Source organism: Muntiacus reevesi, chromosome 5 (assembly GCF_963930625.1).
Source record: "Muntiacus reevesi chromosome 5, mMunRee1.1, whole genome shotgun sequence".
NCBI classification, from domain to species: Eukaryota; Metazoa; Chordata; class Mammalia; order Artiodactyla; family Cervidae; genus Muntiacus; species Muntiacus reevesi.
Genome location: NC_089253.1, coordinates 92,891,598 through 92,913,281, shown reverse-complemented (window position 1 = coordinate 92,913,281; position 21,684 = coordinate 92,891,598). Strand labels below are relative to the sequence as shown.

General features: G+C 53.3%; 1 protein-coding gene across 1 annotated transcript; it reads right to left on the bottom strand.

Annotated features, from left to right (window-relative positions):
* Nucleotides 1-1,814: 1,814 nt before the first annotated feature.
* KLHL21 (kelch like family member 21) lies at nucleotides 1,815-14,960 on the bottom strand. Its single transcript, XM_065935852.1, has 4 exons — nucleotides 13,714-14,960; nucleotides 10,888-11,293; nucleotides 6,603-6,675; nucleotides 1,815-5,104 (listed from the first exon to the last, which is right to left on the bottom strand). Exons 1-4 carry the CDS (start codon nucleotides 14,732-14,734, stop codon nucleotides 4,811-4,813), a joined length of 1,794 nt encoding a protein of 597 aa, XP_065791924.1. The 5' UTR covers nucleotides 14,735-14,960; the 3' UTR covers nucleotides 1,815-4,810.
* Between the last annotated feature and the right edge of the window lie 6,724 nt (nucleotides 14,961-21,684).

Genomic DNA, 21,684 nt, shown 5'->3' with positions numbered 1-21,684 from the left:
TGTTGGGAGACCCCACGGGTGAAATGTGGGTTGGTAGCTTTGGGGGCCACGCCTCTGGCTCGGGGCACTCTAATTTTTCTCCCGTCTGGGTTTTAAAACTGGACCAGATGGAGCAGTAGCGTTCCTACAGCATAGCTTCAGCAATGCCAGCTAGTGAGAGCGGAATTCATCACTCAGCCTCTGGAGTCAAAACAGGGTGGCCAGGGTCCTAATGATGGTGGCTGGCCAAGACGGGGGCCCAGTGAGTGTGCAGCCGAGTGGATCTGGGGCTGGAGGACAGGCTTGCGGCTAAGCGTACTCTGAATCCTGGCTGGTGGAAGAGACTACAGGCAGGAACTTTCCCTGGGGAGAAGCTTATCCAGGGGGCTGGCTTGAGGCATAGGCAAGGCCAGGCCTAGAATGGCCAGAGGCCTGGGTAGCACACAGGTTCCGTAGCCGTGGGAAGAAGCACCTGGGCTCAGGAGGCCAGTTGCCTGCACTGATTCCTCCCCAGCTCCTTCGTGATGTTTGTGACCTGGGGCAAATGACTAAGCGCTTCATTTCCTTATTTTTAATGGAATTAGTGACAGTACATGCTTCATAGAGAAGAATTAAATGAGGGAGCCTGCTGTTCCAGTCTGACTACTGGGTAACAGAACACCCAGAACTGCCCATGGGCTGGGGGGCAGGTCTGCTCTCAGGATGGCCCACTTGTGTGTGCCTGAGAAGGTGGCCCTGGCTGTGGGCTGGGTGCCCCTCAAAGGGTTGCGTGGGCTCCACCAGAGAATGGTAGCTGAGTGCCGAGTGCACACGTCCCAACCAGGCCAAAGCTGCCTGTCTGTGACCCAGCTGTGCAAGTCCAGTGTCACCCCGCCACATAGCGTTGGTCCAGGCAGTCACCACAACAGCATTCCTCAGGTTCAAGGCTGGGGAACGTGGGCCCTACCACTCAGTGGGGGTGTTGGAACCTGCACACGTTCACAGCTGCCTCACCCAGAGTCTGCCCGTCTGCTCACTGCTTAGCTTAGCACACTGTGGGCAGTCAGTGGCAGTGACAATCAGGACCCGCCACTCACCTCCTCACTGGAGGATTCCCGAGGCACCTGCCCCATCCTGTGCTGAACACCTCGGATCTGAGGAAGGAAATTCCGTTCTAGAACCAGAACCCATCCAGCCGTCTTTCCTGTTACGCCTTGACCACTAGGTAAAGAGGTAAAGATAATATTCAGGTGCAGTGACTGCCAGCCAGGTCATGAGCCACTGCAGATGACCAGGGGACTGGGGTGGACCTGGCTTCAAGATTCCCCCTTCCTGGCCAGGCACTGGCTGCTTCCTTGGGTTCAGTCAGCTCTGCAGACATGAGGAATGTTCCAAGCTTCTCAGCCTCTTCTGGGGTGACCTTCCTCTATTTTAATGGTTCAGGGTTTACACGCTGCGGAGATGGGGATCTCACCACCATTTGGGACCCCGCTTTCAGGAAGGAGGCGCAAGGCAGTGAGCAGAGTGCCTTGGAGTCAGGAGGCTGAAACAGCTCTTGGCCTCCACCACCCACTTTCCTCCCACCTCCAGGGCTCAGCCTCCTCTTCCCACGACTTCCTGCCTTGTAATGACAGAGACAAGAAAGGGCCTAAAAGGCTTTGCCCCCATAACCACCAGCACAAGTCCTGGGCACTTCAACCTCGACCCCCTTCCCTGTGGGCACAGGGGCAGCCGCATTAATGAGTATTAAATGTGCTCCTCAAGGACTCCTGGGCTCCCTTGCCCCATGTGCCTGGCCTCAGCCCGTAAGGCCCCAAGACCCGGGAGTAGCAGGATGGAGGCGATGACACCAAACATACAGGAAATGTTTTTATTTCAAAAAGTTAATGTATTGAAGGCATCCTAAAACCTTAAACAGGATCCCAGACACAGAAGCCTAATGAACAGACAAATAAATATGCAAACCTGCCCCATGCTCGGGGGGCTGGCACTGGATGTCGGACCCTGGAAGGAGGGTGTGCTAGTCCAGAAGAGTCTTTGAAGTCATATAAATATAGAATATAACAGTAGGTCAGCATTAAATACTAGTCACCGAACTCTCATAACTTAACTTGCCTCACAGACTCAAAGTTGTGCACCTCTAACACAGAGAGACAGTCCCTCCCCAGCTGGCCCCGCCCGTCGGTGTGCAGTGATGCAGCGGAGCACAGAGGGCAGGCAGGGAGGGAACACTTCTCAAGGGTCGACCCTGCTCCTGGACCCCCAGCGGGAGCCTGCTGTTGCTGAGGCTGGTGCCTCCCCTTCCCAAGGTGGGCTCTGGTGGGTGGGGACCTGGGGAGTTTGTAGGAAGTGAACATCACTGCCTCCCTCCCCCCACACCATCATCTGAGTCTCCACCGGCGAGTGGGATGGCTGGTCACACGGTGAAGTACCAAACCCGGCAAAGACTGGACAAAGGCCCAGGCTCTGGCCCTCAGAGCTGACCAGAACGCCGTGGCGGGTGACAAACACTGATTTAGGAGGAAATCATGAGTGTCTGTAGCCCCAGCAAAAGGCCTCCCCATAAGCCACTCCCTGCAGAGATTTCTGCCCTTGACACAGAACAGCCCTGCCTGCCTGGGGGCTGGTAGGGGGAGTTCCAGTGACCATGGCACACGGCTGCTCTCCACCCCCATCCTGCCTTCGTGGGCTGCCCAGGCCCTCCACAGAGACAGCCCTGGAAAGGGCACCTGGAGTCTTTCCCATGAAACTGAGTCCTTGCTCCACCCCCATGACCTGTCACATTGTCACCACATCTCTTTGCGTGACGTCACACCCACTGGGAGGACATGACTGGCGCTGAACTGGTGACTGGGACAGAATCAGGGCTCCGTGGACCCCAAGCACCCCAGCCTTGTCCCCCTGCCGCCCAGAGGAGACGAGCCATCACATTGGACAGCCTCACCTGCCTAGGAACCCAAGTCGGCCACCCCATGGAGCCAGACCACCTCTGGGTGGGCTCAGCCCACCAGGCAGGCACCAGGGCTGGAAGAAAGGTCACAATAACCCCTGGGGAGTGAAGTGAGGGCAGTGGAGGGGGAGCCTCTAGGGTTGCAACCACCCTGGGGGGAGAGGGCAGGCCAGCCCCAATTCACAAGGGAGGACAGGAGGGCTGACCTGGGAGGGGCGTCCCCAAGGGAGCAGAGGGCTAAGTAAGCACCTATCCTGGCCAAGGCCCAAGGCAGGACATGCCAACTCCGCATCCCCTGCCTTCCCACTGTGTCAGCTAGGTGGGGTGGGGTGGGGGGTAGGGCCTGGGAGTGGTCCCTGAGTCAGGACCCAAGGGGACCTGAAGGGCCAGCTCTGGGCTGTGGCTGCTCCAGTGGGGTTTCCAGAGCAAGACGGTTGACCTGACAGCGATGCCTCCCCCAGGGCTCCTCACAGGGGGGAAGGCAGGGCCCCCCCTACAGCTTCTACCCAATAAAAGGATTGTTAAGAGCCACTTGGGAAGTGATGGTGAGAAAACTTTTTTCTTGGTGAGAACATGGATGAATATCCACCCAACAAGGAAAACAAACATCCTCCCCTTTGGAAGGGAAGGAGCACAAATTCAAGCACAGGCTACTTTGGGGACCTGGAGGGGCCAAGATCAGCATCCACTGGAACACTCACACTCTTCAGAACCAGGGATACCAGCTCCGGGGTTCCCAGGGGCTCCTCCAGGCACCCACCTGGAGAAGCCCTGGCTTCTGCAGGGCTCAACGCACATGCCACCCCCCACCCCCTGCAGAAAACTTCAGTAGTGGCCCTGGAAGAGTAAAGATCAAACCACCCAGACCCTGCTTCTAGCTGCCCTCTCTTCCTTTAAGGAAAGGCCAACTGCATTTGAAACCTTGTGACCAACTACCGAGTCTGCCCCGCCCCGGGTTCCTTGAGAAACAACCCGCTCCTCCGCTCAGGCTGCCAGGGCAAGGGCGTCCACAGCTGTTTGCCTGGCGGGGCTTCAGCGACAAAGTCCCAGGGCCTCTCGGAGAGAAGCTACGACCTTGCACTTGCAGCCTTTAGTCCTCTCCCGCACTAGCCTGGGACGAAGGTCCTGGAGGCCCCAAGTCATGTGGGGCCACATTGCCAGGTGGGCTGGACAGGAACCCCAACTGTCCCAGCCCAGGTTCACTGGAGACAGACAACCCCCAGCAGGTCTCGCTGGGCCCCCTCCAAGGCCATGCTCTTGTCCACACCCCGCCCTGTGTCGCCAGGTCTGAGCTTACTTCCAGGAGGCCCACCCATAGCGGATGTGTCGGTGTAAGGTCCCAACAGGGTTGAGGAGCTGGGCAGGCATACCCCTCCACTGTGGAGCTGGCCTGCCGGCTGTCCAGCCCTGACCATAGAGTGTGGAACATGCTGGGGCCATCGTCGGCCTGATTCTCCATGTTTTGGATAGCAGGATATCTGCGAAGAGGCTGTTCTCAGACTCTGCTCCACTTGTACCCAGAACTGCTGGGGTTCTGCTCTCCCGGGGCAGGGGCAGGCAGGGGGGCAAGTAGGCACAGGTGGTGACTGCAGGAGGGGTATGCCTGCATCGGAGAGGTGGGAGTCTGGGGTGGGGGGGATTCACTGGAGCCTGAGATGTGCTGACAGGGAGGCAGCTCTTCCGGGACCAAGGAGCAGGAGCGTGCACGCTGGCCTGGCCCCAGGAGGCCCTGAACGCACAGCAACTCCCCAGGTATCGCATCCTGAGCCTCGCTTGCTCGGCTGCCCCCGAGTCCACGCTCTGCCCGGTGGGCCCCACCTGTCCTGTGCACAAGAATGGGGGTGCTGCCCCCCTAAGATGCCAGGTTACCTGCACCGAGGCCCTCCCCGGGCCAGGCCGGGGCTAGTGCAGCTCGGCGGGGTTCTGCGGCGGCCGGGGCTGGCCCACATCCATGTCACTGCTGCCACTGTCTAGCTCAAAGCCGCGCCCGCCCAGGGGTGTCTGGGGCATGAACTGGCGGAAGATGCTGACGCTGCCATGCCAGAAGGTGGGCTCTGGGAGCCGGCCCACCACGCTCCACGCCCGAGTCTCTGGGTCGTAGGCCTCCACCACGTCGGAGAGTTCGAAGGTGTTATCATAGCCCCCAGAGACGTAGAGCTTACCTCCGAGGACGGCCAGGCTGCCCCCAACGTGCACCTGTGGGCCAAGGTGGGCAGTGAGGGGAGGCTGGCAGCCAGGGCAGGGGAGAGCCCCCACAGCTCCCCCTCTGCAAGGAAGGTGCCCGGGGCCCTTGGCAGGGGTGGCCTTGGCACTTCCTATACCCCAGCTAGGAAACAGGGGCTACATGCCCAGGGGTCACACGCTATGGCTGGTCCCAGTGGTGGTCAAGGGGCCTCCAAGGAGCCTCAACCCCGTAAGACAGGCACGATTGTTCTCCCCATCTTACAGATGGGAAAACTGAGCCACACGTGGCTGACAGTGGCAGAGCTGGGACTTGATCCAAAATCTGGGCTCTGAACCACAAGACTGGACTATCCCACCTTTTCCAAAATTGCTATAATGAGTAAGTGCAGCTCATTGTGGGCTTCCCCGGTGGCACAGTGGTAAAGAACCCGCCTGTAGTGCAGGAGATACAAGAGACATGAGTTCAATCCCTGGGTCAGGAAGATCCCCTGGAGAAGGAAATGGCAACCCACTTCAGTATTCTTGCCTGAAGAATCCCACGGACAGAGGAGCCTAGCGGCCTATCGTCCACAGGGTTGCAAAGAGTTGGACACAACTGAGCACGCATGCGCGGTAGCTCATTATGGGGCCAACCAAAGTTAGATTTGGCAATAGTAAAGATGCTAAATAAACTCTGATATTGTATATTATGACACTGGTCATGCAGAGGTATCAAGAGAGAAGGTTTGGAAAATTCTTTTTTTGCTATGGGGAGGCTGTGCCATGCAGCATGTGGGATCTTAGTTCCCCGATCAGGAATTGAACCCATGTCCCTCGCAGTGGAAGCACAGAGTCCTAACCACTGGACCACCAGGGAAGTCCCAGGTTGGGAAGTATTAAGGAAGACAGAAAACAGAGATAGATGTGGGTATAGATATGTGTCTGGGAATGGAAAGTGCCCATGTGGCCAAATGCTACCAAACCTTCCTGGCTCCATCTTACTGTAAAAGTCAACAAGAAAAGAGAGTCACACCCCATTAGGCAGTAGAAGTGTGGGTACACAGCAGGTGCTCAATGAATGTACTCCCAAGGTCAATCCCCAGAGACCTCCTTGTCTGACCTCACCCCTCTGTTGCCCCCGTGTTCACTCTGCTCCAGCCATGCCAGGCTGAGGGCTTGTTGCCTGAACATATCAGGCATGGCCCGCCCCAGGCCCTTTGCACTTGCAGTCCCTCTGTGGAACACTCATTCGAAGCCTGCTCTCTGGCTCACAGTGGACGCTCAGTGAACTCTGGTCTGAACGGATGAACTAAGCTATGTGACTCTGGCATCTTATTTAAGGTCTCTGTTTTGGTGATCCCCAAACACAAGCGGAGGACAGCAGCAGCCCGCTGTGCAGTGAGACAACACTGGGGAAGTGCCCAGTGCGGACCCTCGCCTGCTGGGACTGAACCCCCAAACACCTGTGCTGACACTGGTTGGAAACCAGGGCCAGCCCGAACTCCCAGTGCTGGTGAGTCTGCAAACTCACCTGATTCATTGACGGGATCTTATCCCATTCATTCTTGGTGGGGTTATACACGTCCACTTCGGCCGAGTCGTCCCTGCGGAGTGGGCGAGGAGGAAGAGCAGGTCAGAGTGAGTAGGATGCCCCTGGGTGTGAGCGCTGGAGAGAGGGTCCGCCAGGCCCACCTCCTTGGGGGACCTCTGTGATGCTATTTGGCTGCTCACTGGCCAGTGGGACCCTGCCCCTGGCTCAGAGGGGCTGACTTCAGGTCCCCACACCTCGGCTCTGAGGCCGGAATCCAGCCTTGTTCCACAAACCCAACAATCACACTGAAACCCTTTCCTGCAGCCCAGCACCAACGCAGCCGACCCTCCCCGGCTACCATGGTCACACAGTCTAGCCTCAGCTCCCGAACTGACCATGGCCCTTCCGTCCAATCTCCACTTATTCTTCTGATTGGGACTTCTGCCTCCTCTTCAGGACAGCCTTCCAGGGCTGACCAGTCTAGGCCAGGCCCCCTGCCCCACTGCCCACCCCCCTTGTGCCCTGGACTGCTCCTCGGCCGCTGGCCTCCCACCGCTGTCAGCCCCCATCACACCCTGTTGACTGCTACGTCCAAGGTGCCCAGCAGGGTGACCAGAATCACAGGAGCGAGGACACCAGCACTGCCCTCCACTTTGGGCTCAGGCTCCTTCAATCCTGTTTGACTCACTCCTAATGCCTTCACTCAAATGTTCAAAGGCACAGCCTTGAAAAACACTATCTCCCAAATGGTAGTGTTGATGATGATGATGGTCACAGGTCAGGGGTTAGCAGAAGGGCCCAAGAGTAAACATTTCAGGTCTTGTGGAGCAGACGGCCTCTGCGGCAGGTCCCCAGCACTGCCGCTGAGAACAAATGCAGCCACAGACATATAAACAAAGGGGCTGGTTGCCTTCCCATAAAACCTTATTTATGGACGCAGCTTTGAATTTCACATAACTTTCCACACGTCAGGAAGTATGACTCTCGCTTTGACTCTTTTTTTCCTCCAACCACTTCAGAATGTAAAAACCATTCTTAGGTTGTGGCCCATGAGATGACGATAATTAATATGGGAACCCGCTGGGCTGTCCTCCCTGGCCGCAGGAACACAGAAGCTGCAGCCAGAAGGTGCCAGGCTGCACAAGGCTCTTGCCTCCTGCCTCTGCGGGGCTGGGACACCCCAGCCCAGGAGCCATGCGAAACTGGGACCAAACGAGCATGGCTGGGGGAGGGGGCTGCTGGTCGCTGCTCCCGGCCGGGGCAGCTGAAGCGGACAGCGTGGGACACCTCCCTATCACAGCCTCTTCTCGACAGGAGCTACCCCAACAGCGGGCCTTGTGAGCAGGAGTGACGTGGCTGAGGTGCCCAAGGGAGTGGATAGGGTGCATGAACGCTCAAGAGCACGAGACCCAGGCCCCCGGGCTCACCCACACGCTCAAGGAGTCCAGGCCCCCACTGTTCACTTAGAGGACAAACAGACTGCCTTTCTAGACCTGCCTTTCTAGTTTGGTGGGAACTGTGGTGGGGAGACGGAGAAGGCAATGGCACCCCACTCCAGTACTCTTGCCTGGAAAATCCCATGGACGGAGGAGCCTGGTAGGCTGCAGTCCATGGGGTCACTAAGAGTCAGACACGACTGAGCGACTTCACTTTCATTTTTCACTTTCATGCATTGAAGAAGGAAATGGCAACCCACTCCAGTATTCTTGCCTGGAGAATCCCAGGGACAGGGGAGCCTGGTGGGCTGCCGTCTATGGGGTCGCACAGAGTCGGAAACGACTGAAGTGACTTAGCAGCAGCAGTGGTGGTGGGGGGTTTGTGATGAGTAGAGTCGAACCCACCTACCTGGCCCTCCATGGCCTTGGTGACCATGTATGAAGGCTGACAGTGGACCTGGCGGGGGGCATCCTAAGATCCTCATGTGGGGCGGTTTAGCAGCTGACCAGCGACCCCGACCAGGAGGACCAAGGCGCTGGGCCTTCCGTCCACACGCTGGTCCTTGGGCATATCTTGTTCTAGGACCATGGGGTGGGGGCAGGAGGGTGTTCTCAAAGGCACTCGGCCTGGAACTGCCATGAAGGGCTGAGGCCAAGTTCCTGGCACTCTGACGAAGGTTCTGGCACCGTCGTAAGGTGTATTTATAGCCATCCCCACCCCCACTTTGAAGAGGTTTTCACGACTCAGGGAGGAGAGCTGGACGAAGGGTCAGACGATGTGATGTTTATAACAGGGTCAGGAGCCGGCTGAGTCTCTGGGGCTTCCTTGGAGCCAACTTGACCTTTCTGGGAATCAGGGAGGCCTGGCCACCATGAGATAAGCAACACCTCTGGGTTCCAACTGTATTCTCCCTGGAAGCCTGGGAAAGAGCCTCAGGTTTGGGACAGGGGAGGCTCAGCCGGTGAGAGGGGAGTGGCCCAAGAAGCACAGGGTCCCTGTCCTTGGAGACTCCCAATTCAAAGTCCCAGATGGAATGGGGAGGGAGGGATGGTCATTCACACCTTCCCCTCCCCTTTGGGTCTGAAGTTTCATGCAGGCTCTAGGCCATGGAGAGGAGAGGCAGATACACAGGCCTATAAGCATGTAGGGCTCCCCGATGGCTCATATGGCAAAGAACCTGCCTCCCAATGCAGGAGAACCAGGTTCGATCCCTGGGTTGGGAAGATCCCCTAGAGAAGGGCATGGCTACCTACTCCAGTATTCTTGCTTCAAGAATCTCATGGACAGAGGAGCCTGGCAGGCTATAGTCCATAAGGTCACAAAGAGTCAGATACAACTGAGCAACTAATACACACAAGCACGTTTGTGCGTGCACACGTGACACACACATAGAAGCTATGATCTGCAGGTATGGAGCTCCCAGCTCCTTGGATGCCCACTGGCCGATCAGGAGGGGGCATCTGGCTATGACAAATCGTGAATACCCACCGATGCACGCTGACCCACTGGGTGCGCAGCTCCACAGCTAGGCCCAGGGAGGCTGGGATGTGGTGACAGCACATGGGACCTGGGTTGGAAGTTCTTGGTTCTAACCCTGTGCCACCATTTAAAGCCTAAAGGGCCTTTCCTGGTGCTCCAGTGGCTAAGATGCCGTGCTCCTAACGCAGGGGGCCGAGGTTCAAGTCCCTGGTCAGGGAACTAGATCCCACATGCCTGCATGCCGCAACTGAAGATCTTGAGTGCAGCAACTAAGACCTGATGCAATCACATAAATATACATAAAGCCTGCAGTTGTGAGCAAGTCCCTTACCCTCTGTCCCTGTTTTGCCACCTGTGAAAGGGGGACAACAGTGGTGTCATCTTGTTAGACAGCCATGGGACACTAGCCTTGAAAAAGCCCTTAAAGCAGGTAACCCAGAGTTCGACCCACTGAGGATTTCAACAGGTTAACTACAGTCATTGTTCCTGCAGGCAGCTCCAGGTCGGCTTGGTACCAGGCCCCTCCCTGGTCCAGGGTGGCGGCGGGATCCTGGGAGAACAGCATTCTTTTAGCAAGACTCATGAGCCCTCCTGGGCCAGGCCGGGTAGGAAGGGGAGAGAGAGAACCTGCAGAGATGCACTGAATCCGGAAGTTCTGCTTTCTGCAGAGGGGGCAAGGTCAACCCATTCACCTGGTCCCTCACACCTGGCACCAGTCGGCTGATGAGCAAACTGTCTGTCAAGGCCGTGCTCCTCCTCCCAAAGACTCAAGTGTCCAGAAAGCTCTCCTCTTATTAAGATTCAGAGTCCCTCTCAGGTAGGATAGGTGGCTCCTTTTAGTAAAGACCACATGAGACCAACCAGGGTTTTTAGAGGGACCCAGCTTCCCAGGTGGCACTAATGGTAAAGAACCCGCCCGCCAATGCAGGAGACAAGAGTCTGATCCCTGGGTCAGGAAGATCCCCTGGAAGATGAAATGGCAACCTATTCGAGTATTTTTGCCTGAAGAATCCCACAGACAGAGAAGCCTGGTGGGCTACAGACAACAGGGTCACAAAGAATCAGACACAACTGAAGCAACTTAGCATGCAGTCACAGGCGAAGTCTAGCCAAAGAGACAGTTGACTTAGCATCTTTGAATCTCGAAAAGTTCTCTACAAAGACCTAGTTCTATCCATCACACTTGGGTCCCAAGAGGCCACAGAAACCACTCTAAGTAATGAGGGGCAGAACCACAGCTCCAGGTCAGAAAGATCCACCTCAGAGCCCAGTGCGACCTCAGTTTCCTCATCTGTGAAATGGGAGAACACCGAAGCTGTGCTTTACTAGTAAAAAAGAGCACCCAGTGGCCTTGGCCATGGGGACTCACCTGATGAAGTACATGAGTCCGTTCAGAGTCACTGTCTTGGGGGCAAAGGACCAGGGTGGGAGCTGGCCGCAGTCCACCAGCGACCACAGGTCCGTGTCTGGATGGTAGCACTGCATGACCATGGTCTCCTTGCCAGCCAGGGAGCCGATGGCGTAGAGCCGGCCCCGGCAGGCTGTGGTGGAACAGTTGTCCATGGGGTAGGTCATGGGCTGCAGGGCCTCCCAGGAGTCGGTGGTGTGGTCATAGCGCTCCGTGCTGTCCGCAGCCACCACGTACAACAGCCCGTCCAGCACGGAGGAGCTGTGGTACTCCCGGGCCTTCAGCATGGGCGCCACCTCCGTCCACTCATTCACACTCGAGTTGTACCTCCACACACAGTCATAGAGCCGGGAGCCATCAGATCCACCTGCCAGGGAGGACAATGGGCAGAAAGATGATTAGCCCACACCGACTCAGGGTGAGTCACCCACCCGTGACTCCCTCAACTTCCTAGAGCGTGAGGATGAAACACACATCCTCTCTTACCAAGGCCCCAGCCAGGGGCTCAAGCCAGGTACAGGCTGACCATTGTCCGGGAGGATGGTGCAGCTTCATGCCATAAAAACACCACCGCACCTCTGTGGGCCAACCAGAGGCCCAGAGGCCACAATTCTGAGTACACAGTAACCTCAGTTTGGACCCCTGCACTCAGAGTCAGACACCTCAACTGGACGGGAGCATCAGGTCTTGGAGTCCATTTTCCCAGGAAGTCACAAGTCATGTGGGTGGGAGGGACCTCCCTGGTGGTCCAGTGGCTATGACTCTGAGCTCACAATGCAGGGGGCACAGGTTCGATCCCTTGCTGGGAAACTAAGATCCTGCATGCTGTGCTTGGCCAAAAAAAAAGAAACAAACTAAAACAGCATATGTGGGTGGGGTGCCTGGGGACTTGTTCATTAAATTCTAGGCATCCCCTAACCAAGGCTGGGCCAGGATGAGTTAAGAAGAAACCTAAGTGCTCAGTCAGCAAGAAACCTAACACAGAAGGTGATGCTATGAGTGAACTTTTGGGGTTGTATTTCTTGATTTATGTGCAAGCTACTGACTTGTTTTGTTTGGGAAAAGTCATCAAGCTGTGCAAGTATGATGTCTATTTTTCCATCTATATGTCCAAAAAAAAGGGCTAAAAAGCAAACAAACAAAGCCCAGTGGTACTGGCTATTGCCATAAGTTAAACCAGGCTCACCTAGGACATTAGGATTCCCGAAGGGTGAAGGGGCCCCAAGAACCCTGGGGGTTGGATTCCCTTCCTTGTCCCAAGCCTGGGGGCAAAGGGCAGAGTAGAGCCGCCATGACATTCTATCCGACTCACAGCCTGGAGCTTTTAGAGGGAGAAGACAGCCTCCTTGTAAAGTCCTCCTGGCCCCCCTTCTTCCTTCTAAAGGAGAACTGTGTCAAAGGCAGCTGAAGCCACCTCCTCGCCCCTGTGAGATTCCCTAGAGGCAGCTGTAGGGAATGACCCAGCCACCTGTCTAAACCCAAAGGATTAGCTGAGACATTTATGGAAGGGTGTGCAAAGATGGGGCGAGTCTGACCAGTTGTGGGAGTTTACTGACCAGACTTCAGTGGTGGGGGTGGGGTAGGGTTGAAGGGGGTTGGTTCCCCAACAACACATGGCCAACCTCAGGCTGGGAACTGGCCCATTCTGGCAGATTCCTGCAGAGGCAAGACCTGGAGTGGCAGCCACACAGCCGAGCCTGTCCTCAGGCTAGGATGAGCCCAACTTCTCAGCTCAGAACCCCCAGGACACTGGAGGGAGGGGCGGGTTACCTCAGAGCTGGCTTTCTCCCGAACTAATGTGCCAGGCTGGACACAGCGCTGCGCCGGCCCAGCTGGGGCCTCCCTGCCCGATCCAGCCCCCTGCAGGCCCTGAGCGTATGCTTGGCCGGGTTCTTTCCTTATATAGCCCTTGCACAGACCGCCCCTCCTCACCCCACGCCTGAAGAGAGCCTCATGTTTGAACTGGGATTCATCTTTAATAAAAAATGTGGGAGATGCCCAGGACTGGGGCGGGCTGGGACCCGCCCAGCATGACTCGGCAGTGTTTTGGGGTTTGGGCCAAGTAATTGGAAGAAAACCTCTTAGCATGTGACTCTGTTTACAGTCGCTGGACAGGGAGCAGCCTAAACACCACGTGACCCACAGCGCAGGGCCTAGGTACAAGCCCCAGGGAACGCTGTCACTGGTGACCAAGTGAGTGAGTCAGGGGACTGTGCTGCTCAGCTGGGAGGGAGAAATCCCCCCTACCGGGGTAGAAAGGATGTACCACAGGGTGTCAGTCCCTGGTCTGTCCCCAGATTCCTTGGGGAGAAAAAGGAAGCACTCATAGTGCAGGGTTGGAGAAGGAAATGGCAACCCACTCCAGTGTTCTTGCCTGGAGAATCCCAGGGACGGGGGAGCCTGGTGGGCTGCCGACTATGGGGTCTCACAGAGTCAGACACGACTGAAGTGACTTAGCAGCAGCAGCACAGTGCAGGGAGGCTGCCCCAGTGTCTTGCCACCAAATGGGGACACCGCCTGGGCAAGGAGGGGGCTGCCCAGACAGGCCATCCGAGAGCCACAGACGGCTACTCGTCCCACTAACACAAAGGGGTTCTTCTAGATCTTAAGTATCAATCCTAGAAACTTCTGTGCCTGCCAGTCGGGGGGAGGGGGAGTGTCCACCTGCACCCAGGCGGCGCCTGCAGTTCCAGGCACTTCGGGTTCTCTTGCAGGTAAAAGTGCCTGCTCCCCCGTTGGGGTCTGGGCGGGCCAGGGTCCTCCTGATCAGCCCCCATGCCCACTTACCCGTCACGTAGATGTCGTTGCCCAGCGCCACGATGCTGTAGCCTCCGCCCAGGTGGTCGGGAAACTCGGCCAGGTAGCGCCACTGGCCCGTCTGCGGGTTGTAGCAGTCGACGGTGACCAGTTCGTCGCAGTCCTGGTCGCATCCGCCCACGAGCACGAGGATCTCGGCGAGGCCGGTGGAGGGGCGCGGCCGCATCCGAGGGCAGGGCCCGCGGTCGTGGCGGTCGTAGCGTGCCGCCTGGAAGTCGCGCGCCTCGCGCAGCAGGCGCAGGCAGGGCGGGCAGCGGGCCACCAGCGGCTCGGCCTCGACGTGCGCCAGCAGGTAGAAGCGGCGCACGAAGGGCAGGCGCACGGCCTCCAGCAGCTGCGGCCAGTGCGCCGCGCGGCGCGGCGGGTCGGCGCGCACCCAGCGCAGTGCCAGCTGGTAGGCGGCCTCCTCCTTGGGCACGCAGAGCCCGTCGTCGCGCAGGTAGCGCAGCAGCCGCGCCAGAGGCAGACGCTCCAGTTGCTCGGCGCCCAGCTCGCCCACGTGGCGCAGGATGAAGCGCTGAGCCGCGCTGGCCAGCCCCGCGCAGCTGAAGGCCTCGGCGAAGTCCTGCATGTCCAGGCAGTTGGTCAGGTCGAGCTGCTGCTGCAGGAAGGCGCCGCACGCCTCCTTCACCGCCGGGAACTGCAGCAGGTCGGCGGCGCGCAGCAGCGGCTCGGCGTTGTCGCCGCTCACCGCCACGCGGCCCGTGTAGCTGAAGTCGAGCAGCAGCTGCAGCATGTCGGGCGGCACGCCGTGCAGGCGCACCCGCTCGGCGCGGCTCTCGCGCAACTGCCCGGCGAACATGGCGCGGAAGTAGGGGCTGGCGGCCGCCAGCACGGCGCGGTGCGCCGGAAAGTCGCGCCCGCCAGCCGCCTCCAGGGTCACGTCCAGGAACTTGCGCTCGGCGCGGAGCTGGCTCAGGCCGCGCAGCAGGCTCAGGGCGTGCGCGGGGTCCGAGAAGGGCAGTACGGCCAGGGGCGCCGGCCGTTCCATGGCGCCTTGGCTGGGGGCGCGGGGCCGCTGCGCGCGGTACTCGGAAAAGCCGCGGCCGGGGCCAGCGGAGAGACAGTATGCGTTGGGAGCCGCCGCAATAAATACGACCGGGCGCGGCGGTCTCCGGGGGGCCGGGCCGGGCGGGGGCGGGGCGTCACCGACACCGCCTACTTAACTCTTTGGGGTCCGGCGCCGCAGCCGGGCTGAGCGCGCTGACTCGCCTTCTCTAGCGCGCTCCCGCCCCCGCGCTCCCGGCTGAGTCACCGCCGCCTGGGCCCGCTCCCTCTCCGCCCTTCCGGGGCTTCCTGCGGCCTCCCGCCGACGCCGGAGCCTGGGACACCGGGTGACAAGTGTCCTTTCGGAGGGGGCGGCCCTGCCGTGCGCTGGAATCCGGGGCCTCCAGAGCCTGCCCATCACCCACTCGGCCCGGCTGCCGAACAAAACCCGGTGGGGGCGAACGAAGCCTCCCTTTCGCGCCAGACTTCCCAAACTGCTCCAGGGCGACTCGGTACAACGGCTTTTTTTTTTTTCCTTTGGAATTCCACTAGTTCCAAGGGTTGCTTGTTAACCCTATCTCGGGACAGATTTCTAACGACGAAATATGTTTTTACAATTCAGGACTAAAGCAAGAACAAGTATAAAGTCTTTAGGTGGCGTTTTCTTCTTGGCGCATCCGTGAGGGACACCGGGCCAGATGCCAGGAATCTGCTCCGCTGTGTTCCTGCACGAGTTTCTAACTTGACTAACTCAGTCAGTAACTTTCGTCAGCACACGAGGCGGTTTTAGTTTTTGAGTCATAGAGACCCTTTCAGGCTCCGAGCTCCCCTCTGAAGGGGAGGGGCCTGCCCTGGCTGTGTTTGGTCACCCTGACCTTCTAGCCCCTCCTCTCCTGGTAATGGAAATAGGAAAGGCAGAAATCAGGGTAGGAAAGATCCATGAGAATTCGTTAGAATATACTATTAAACTGAACAAAAAGCTGAAGCACCAGAAAATAATTCCTGGGAAAAATAGCTGGTTTTCCTCTTCCATTTGAGGGGCGCCAGTTACCCAGAGGGAACCGGGCTCAGCTCAAGGTCAGACAGGACTGCCTTAAAACCCAGAGATGTGCTTCTTCAACGTCACCATCACATGTGGGGCGACCATGAAGAAAGAAATCTTCCTTATTTTGGTTCCAGTAGATACAATACCAGGACTTTGCTTTCAAAGAAACCAGATGAAAAAATTCCCTCACTTGGAAGCCATTTTTTTCTTCAGTTCAATGGACGATTTGCTCATTTTAAAAAAAGACCCTTTTTGGGCTTCTTGTGTTGCAGATGAAACCGGGGTTTTTGTTACTGGGTAGCCCCCACCCCGCCCTATGAACTTGGCAAACACACCCGATGGAATCCTCACTCCGCCCACGTGTGTCCTGGGGCAGGCGGGCCACACCAGGAGCTGCTGTCATTTCTTGGTTCCAGCTCATTCGATTCAGACTTTGGAGAAGACATCTTGGTTTTATTCCACCTCGGAGAAGTGAACTGTAGGCCTTCTTTTCTCTTCCTGAATCTCTCATCATCTTGCCATGAGAAGGTATCTGATCTGAATGTCAGCATGGGAAGCGCAGACCTAAGTCAGAAAACTTTCAGGTACCCAGGCGGGCTGCCTGTTGCCCATAGATGGACTGTTCACACAGCTATTAACGGCAGCATTCCTGGGCCCAGGAGCTGGGCCAATAAGCTTACTTGCTCAGGCTTTGTGACAAGAAAGTCTGAGTAGCCAGGAAGTGGGATGTTTGCAGGGAAAAGTACTACAGTCCCTCTAGGTCAAAACCCATCCACCTGGTATAAATCAAATCTTTACATCAATAATGTTTCTGTAGTTAAGAACTGAGTCTACTTTTGTATATTCCCAACAACAGGGATTAACTGTTTCAGGTTTACTTTGAAAAACAGATGTTGCTACCTATTAAAATGGAAAGATGTTCATGTTATGATGTCAAGCAAACAATCTGATTACCTGTGTGACCCCCATTTGTTATAATGTGTTTATATGCCTACCAAGAAACTGTGAAGGTAACATTTTTCTCTAGGTGGCTAGGTTTAGGTTTGTTTTGTTGTTTTTTGCTTGCCTGCATTTTCTGTTTTGCTATATTAAACATATATAACCTGGGTATTCAAGGAATATTGAAAGTTCAAAATAAAAAGTTCAGTTCTTAAGGAAAAAAAAGTATATTATTAACATCCTAGACCTAACAGGAGAGCACCTGAAGCCATGTGTATAAATTGAAGGCAATGAAGGAATGTAGTTAGAAAAGAAAGGAACAGATTTAGACTGATCAGCTGTGTTTGGAATTTTGAATAACCTGCTAACCCAAGCATGCTGCTTGGTTCCTTTTTTTTGCTCATTAATCTCATGAGTTCAAAATAGGAATGTGAAAAATTCATTCACTGCAGTATGATAGTGTGATGGATACAGTCAGCAAACTGTATTAATATGGGGGTTTAAAATTCTCAAATATCATCCAACACCCTAGTGTGGTGCAAACACCACTTTCTGGTGAGGAAGGTGTTAACTGTAACCAACAAGCAATAGTATGTGGGAAAATGTATTTAATGACTAAACTTCAGTCATTTTAAAAGTGTACCTCTTCTAAAATCATGAAACTGGTCTAAGTAACTTTCTGATAATGTAATTCAATGTGATTTAACAAATAATGGCACATATTTCATTAAATACCAAATTAAATAAAAACAAATTTCATTTAAAAAATGAAAACCACTTGATATTTGAATTCTGATTTTAGGCAGACAGGACAACAGCTAACTGAGATAATTTTAAAAGCTGCTGTGACCTCCCTTTTATTTTCTTTGAGAACATACAGGAAGGCTCATAGCCTCACTGAGCTTGCCTGTTAGCCTCACTGAGCTTGCCTGTTTGCCATGACAAGGCTGTGATCCATGAAGGGGACAAGAACACATACTGTAGCATTTACAAACTCAAAAAAGAGATTGTACCTTTTCCCAATTAGACATTCTATTTTTTTCTGATTCTGGGCTGCCTAAGGTGTGGTTTGTAATGTACTTATTACATATAATTTTTTTCCTTTAAGGAATGTTACAGTATTCTGTTAATTAATATTATATATTAACAGTATTATATGAAACAGTAGTATTATATGAAAATGACGTGCTACAAGTAAAAATATTTAAATTGTTTGGGACATAGTGTTACCTATTAATCTTTATATATTACCTGTATAAACCAAAGCATGAGAAATCCATTTGATTCGTCCATGCACATCTAATTTTCATCATTGTATGGAAAGTTGACAATACTAGTTTAGAAATTATTTATTAATAATTTTAAATTATTCACACCAGGACATCCTTGGTGGTTAGGGGCTGAACCTTGGTGCTCCTAATGCCGGGGGCCTGGGTTCCATCCCTGGTTGGACACTAGGGTCCACATGCTGCAACAGAAGATCCTGCATGCAGCAACTAAGACCTGGTAGAAAAGCTATGATGAAACTAGACAGCGTATTAAAAATCAGAGACGTTACTTTGCCAGCAAAGGTCTATCTAGTCAAAGTTATGGTTTTTCCTGTAGTCATGTATGGATGTGAGAGTTGAATCATAAAGAAGGTTGAACGCTGAAGACTTGATGCTTTTGAGCTGTGGTGTTGGAGAAGACTCCTGAGAGTCCCTTGAACTGCAAGATCAAACCAGTCAATCCCAAAGGAAATCAATCCTGAATATTCATTAGAAGGACTGATGCTGAAGCTCCAATACTTTGGACACCTGTTGGAAGAACTGACTCATCAGAAAAGGCCCTGATGCTGGGAAAGACTGACAGCAGGAGAAAGAGATGACAGAGGATGAGATGCTTGGATGGCACCACTGACGTAATGGACGTGAGTTTGAGCAAGCTCCAGGAGATGGTGAAAAACAGGGAAGTCTGGCATGCTGCACTCTATGGGGTCGCAAAGAGTGGGACACAACTAAGTGACTGAACAACAACAAAAGCCAAATAAATAAAGATAAGTATTAAAAAAATTATTTGCACACATTCATACAGTAGGCAAGGTACTAAAAGTTCAAAATACAGTTTTGAGAAATTTTCACTTATTTTCCTCTCTTGGAATTGTAAGTGAGAAAGGCAAAAAACTGTGGGTAGGAAAATCCATTAAGAATCCATAAGAATATCCTATTAAACTGTGTAAAATGATGAAACACCAAAAAATAATTCCTGGAAAAATATATCTTTTGTGTGTAACCACAATCAGGCTGAGTTAAAACAGAAGCAGAAAAGCATTCCTGAGTTTCCCCCAAGTGAATGCAGTGTAGAGTGAGATTTAGGAAGGTGAAGCTATATTTGGTAACTCAATTAAAATAACTACATTCTCAAGTTACTTACTGGGAAACCATGGTATTCTTAGTATTTTAAAACTTGTCACAACCTGTGCTAATGTTGGCTTTTTTCTTCCTCTTCCCTGGGTAACTATAATCATCTGAGAATTAGTATTCAGTAGCAGGTTTTTTTGTTTTTGTTTTTTTTTTAAGCAGAAAACAAAGATCTGGCTACTGTGGCTAATGCTGTTGCATGATTCATGGAATTCTAGATTTGCCCCCTGGAGCCCAAGAATCGTACAGGATACCTGAGAAATAAACTGAGTATGTTGAAGAAACCTAAGCCTGTGATACAGAGGAAAGCACCTTTATTATCTCCGCAGCTACATATATTATGCTATTGAATTTGGGTCAGTTATTGGTGTTGAGGCAAGGGATGGTAGGTATTACTATCTAAATCTTCTTCACAAAGCTAAATTTCTAACAGGAATCAAAGGATAAAGAAGGTCTTCCTCTATGAAGTTTTCTATTTCACTGGAGTGGCAGGTAGGGAGACAAGCAGAGTACACCAGGTGTACTGGTCACCTCCATGGTGGTACTGTTGCTTAGTTGCTAAATTGTGTCCAGCTCTTTTTCCACCTCATGGACTGTAGCCTGGCTAGGCACCTCTGTCCATGGGATTTCCCAGGCAAGAATAGTGGAGTGGATTGCCATTTCCTCTCCAAGGGATCGTCCCAGACCAGGGATGGATGCATCTTCTGAGTTGGCAGGTGGATCCCGTACTGCTGAGCCACCAGGGAAAGCCCACCTTTGTGTACTAAGAACTTAGTCAAATAACTATTGGATACCTACCCTGAGCAAGTTATCACTGTCACACGACACCATCTAAGTTTGGGATTTTCTTAGTGTGACTGAGTGGTCCAATATAGATCCCTGAATTCTAGGTTCTTTTGTCATCAAGTCCCTTATTATTGTAAGTTCTTTATATCATTTTCTTAACTGGGGGGGTTAATGTTTATTATGTGAAAAGTTGTATTATTAAGGAATCATGATCTTTTTTTAAAAATTTCTCTATTCATTTGGACTTTGCCTCTCATAATTATTCTTTTCTTGGTATTTACACCTTTAAACTAGTAGTAGGATAATGTCCTTCTTGGCCCTTTCATATTTAGACAAAACAAGTTGCTCTGGTGAATATGAGCCTTGGCGAAACTGGTGAACCTCAGGACATTTGCTCTGGCAACAGAGATCAGATAACATTCCAAATCTGGCTAAATCACCTAAAGGTGAGGACTCTGTGAGAAGGTGTTAATGTTTCCACAGGTTAAATCTGATGTCTGTTTTTATCTTACTAGCTTTGTAAAGCACCTCAATTTACTATCACCTCTGGGAAGCTCTCCAGTCTTTGAAGATCTTGCTGAAATATTTTAAAAAGTAGCAACAATGATAAAAATAAACTATTTATTGAGGCAAGTAAAACATTTTATAGCTAAGGTATTAAAGGCTTAGAGAAGTATTTCTAAGATAAATCAGTCTCTTAATCACTGTTTTCACTGTGTTTTCCAGCAGAATTATCTTAACCATCCAAACAGCAATAGACAACCAATGCAGCATTCACTACCACGGAAACAGTCTAATTTTTTTAGGGGTGCTTCCGATCATCTTTCTGATTTAGTATGTAGATGAGTCAGTTTTCTGATCTGAATTTAAAATTTTATGTAATTCCTGTTTAACAGTTTGTCTTCGAAGCCACCTAATAAGTTATTGAATTATTTACATTTCGTATATAGACTTTTCTCTTTCAAATGGTTATTAAAAATATTAAAGTACTTGAGGCCTCCTCATGGTAAGTTTATCAGAGCAGTTAATTTTCAATTAAGTGTTCAGAGTAAATCAACCTTCAACATATAAAGTTGTAAAATACTCCGCGGCCCAGTATTTAAGTACAGCCAACTCAATTAAATATCAGTAAACAATGTCAGCGTCAAAGCCAAATATCTCTTTATCTCTGTCGGGTTTTCGCCTCACCCACTGCTGTGATCCTGTGAAGAACACATTCAGGAACTAATTCAATGCAAAGTAAAAAAACAGGACTGATGTCAAGGTTAGGCGAACGGAAGAAAAAAAAAACGTATTTAAAACACTTTCTAAAACACCGGCAACACTGGTGTAGTTTTTAAAAATGCGCTGGTAACCCGACACTTCGAAATGTTTGCTACGGCGGAGACTCGGGCGGTCCCACCCCTCTCGGCCTCGGTCGGCGGTCCCGGAGCCCCGGAGCCGGCCAGAAAAAGACACAGCCGTGAAAACAAGTTCGCTTCACCCGGTCCGAGGCGCGGGGAGTCAGCCGTGGGGCGGCTGCGACGTCAAAGCCCGCCGTTACCGCCCGGCTGTGGAGACCCCCAGCCCCACAAAGGGGCACAGACCCCAAGTTCCAAAGGCGAAAAAGGTGGCGCTAGCCGCCGCCCACCAAGACCAAGGCCGTCAGCCCCGCCCCCACCCGCGGGGGCGACCCCTGACCCCCCCCCGCCTCCGCAGAGACCCAGGCGCTCAGGTTTGCACCGCCCCTCCCCCATCGCCGAGCCGGCGCGAGTCCCCGCACCTCCCCCGCTCCGGCGGTCTCGG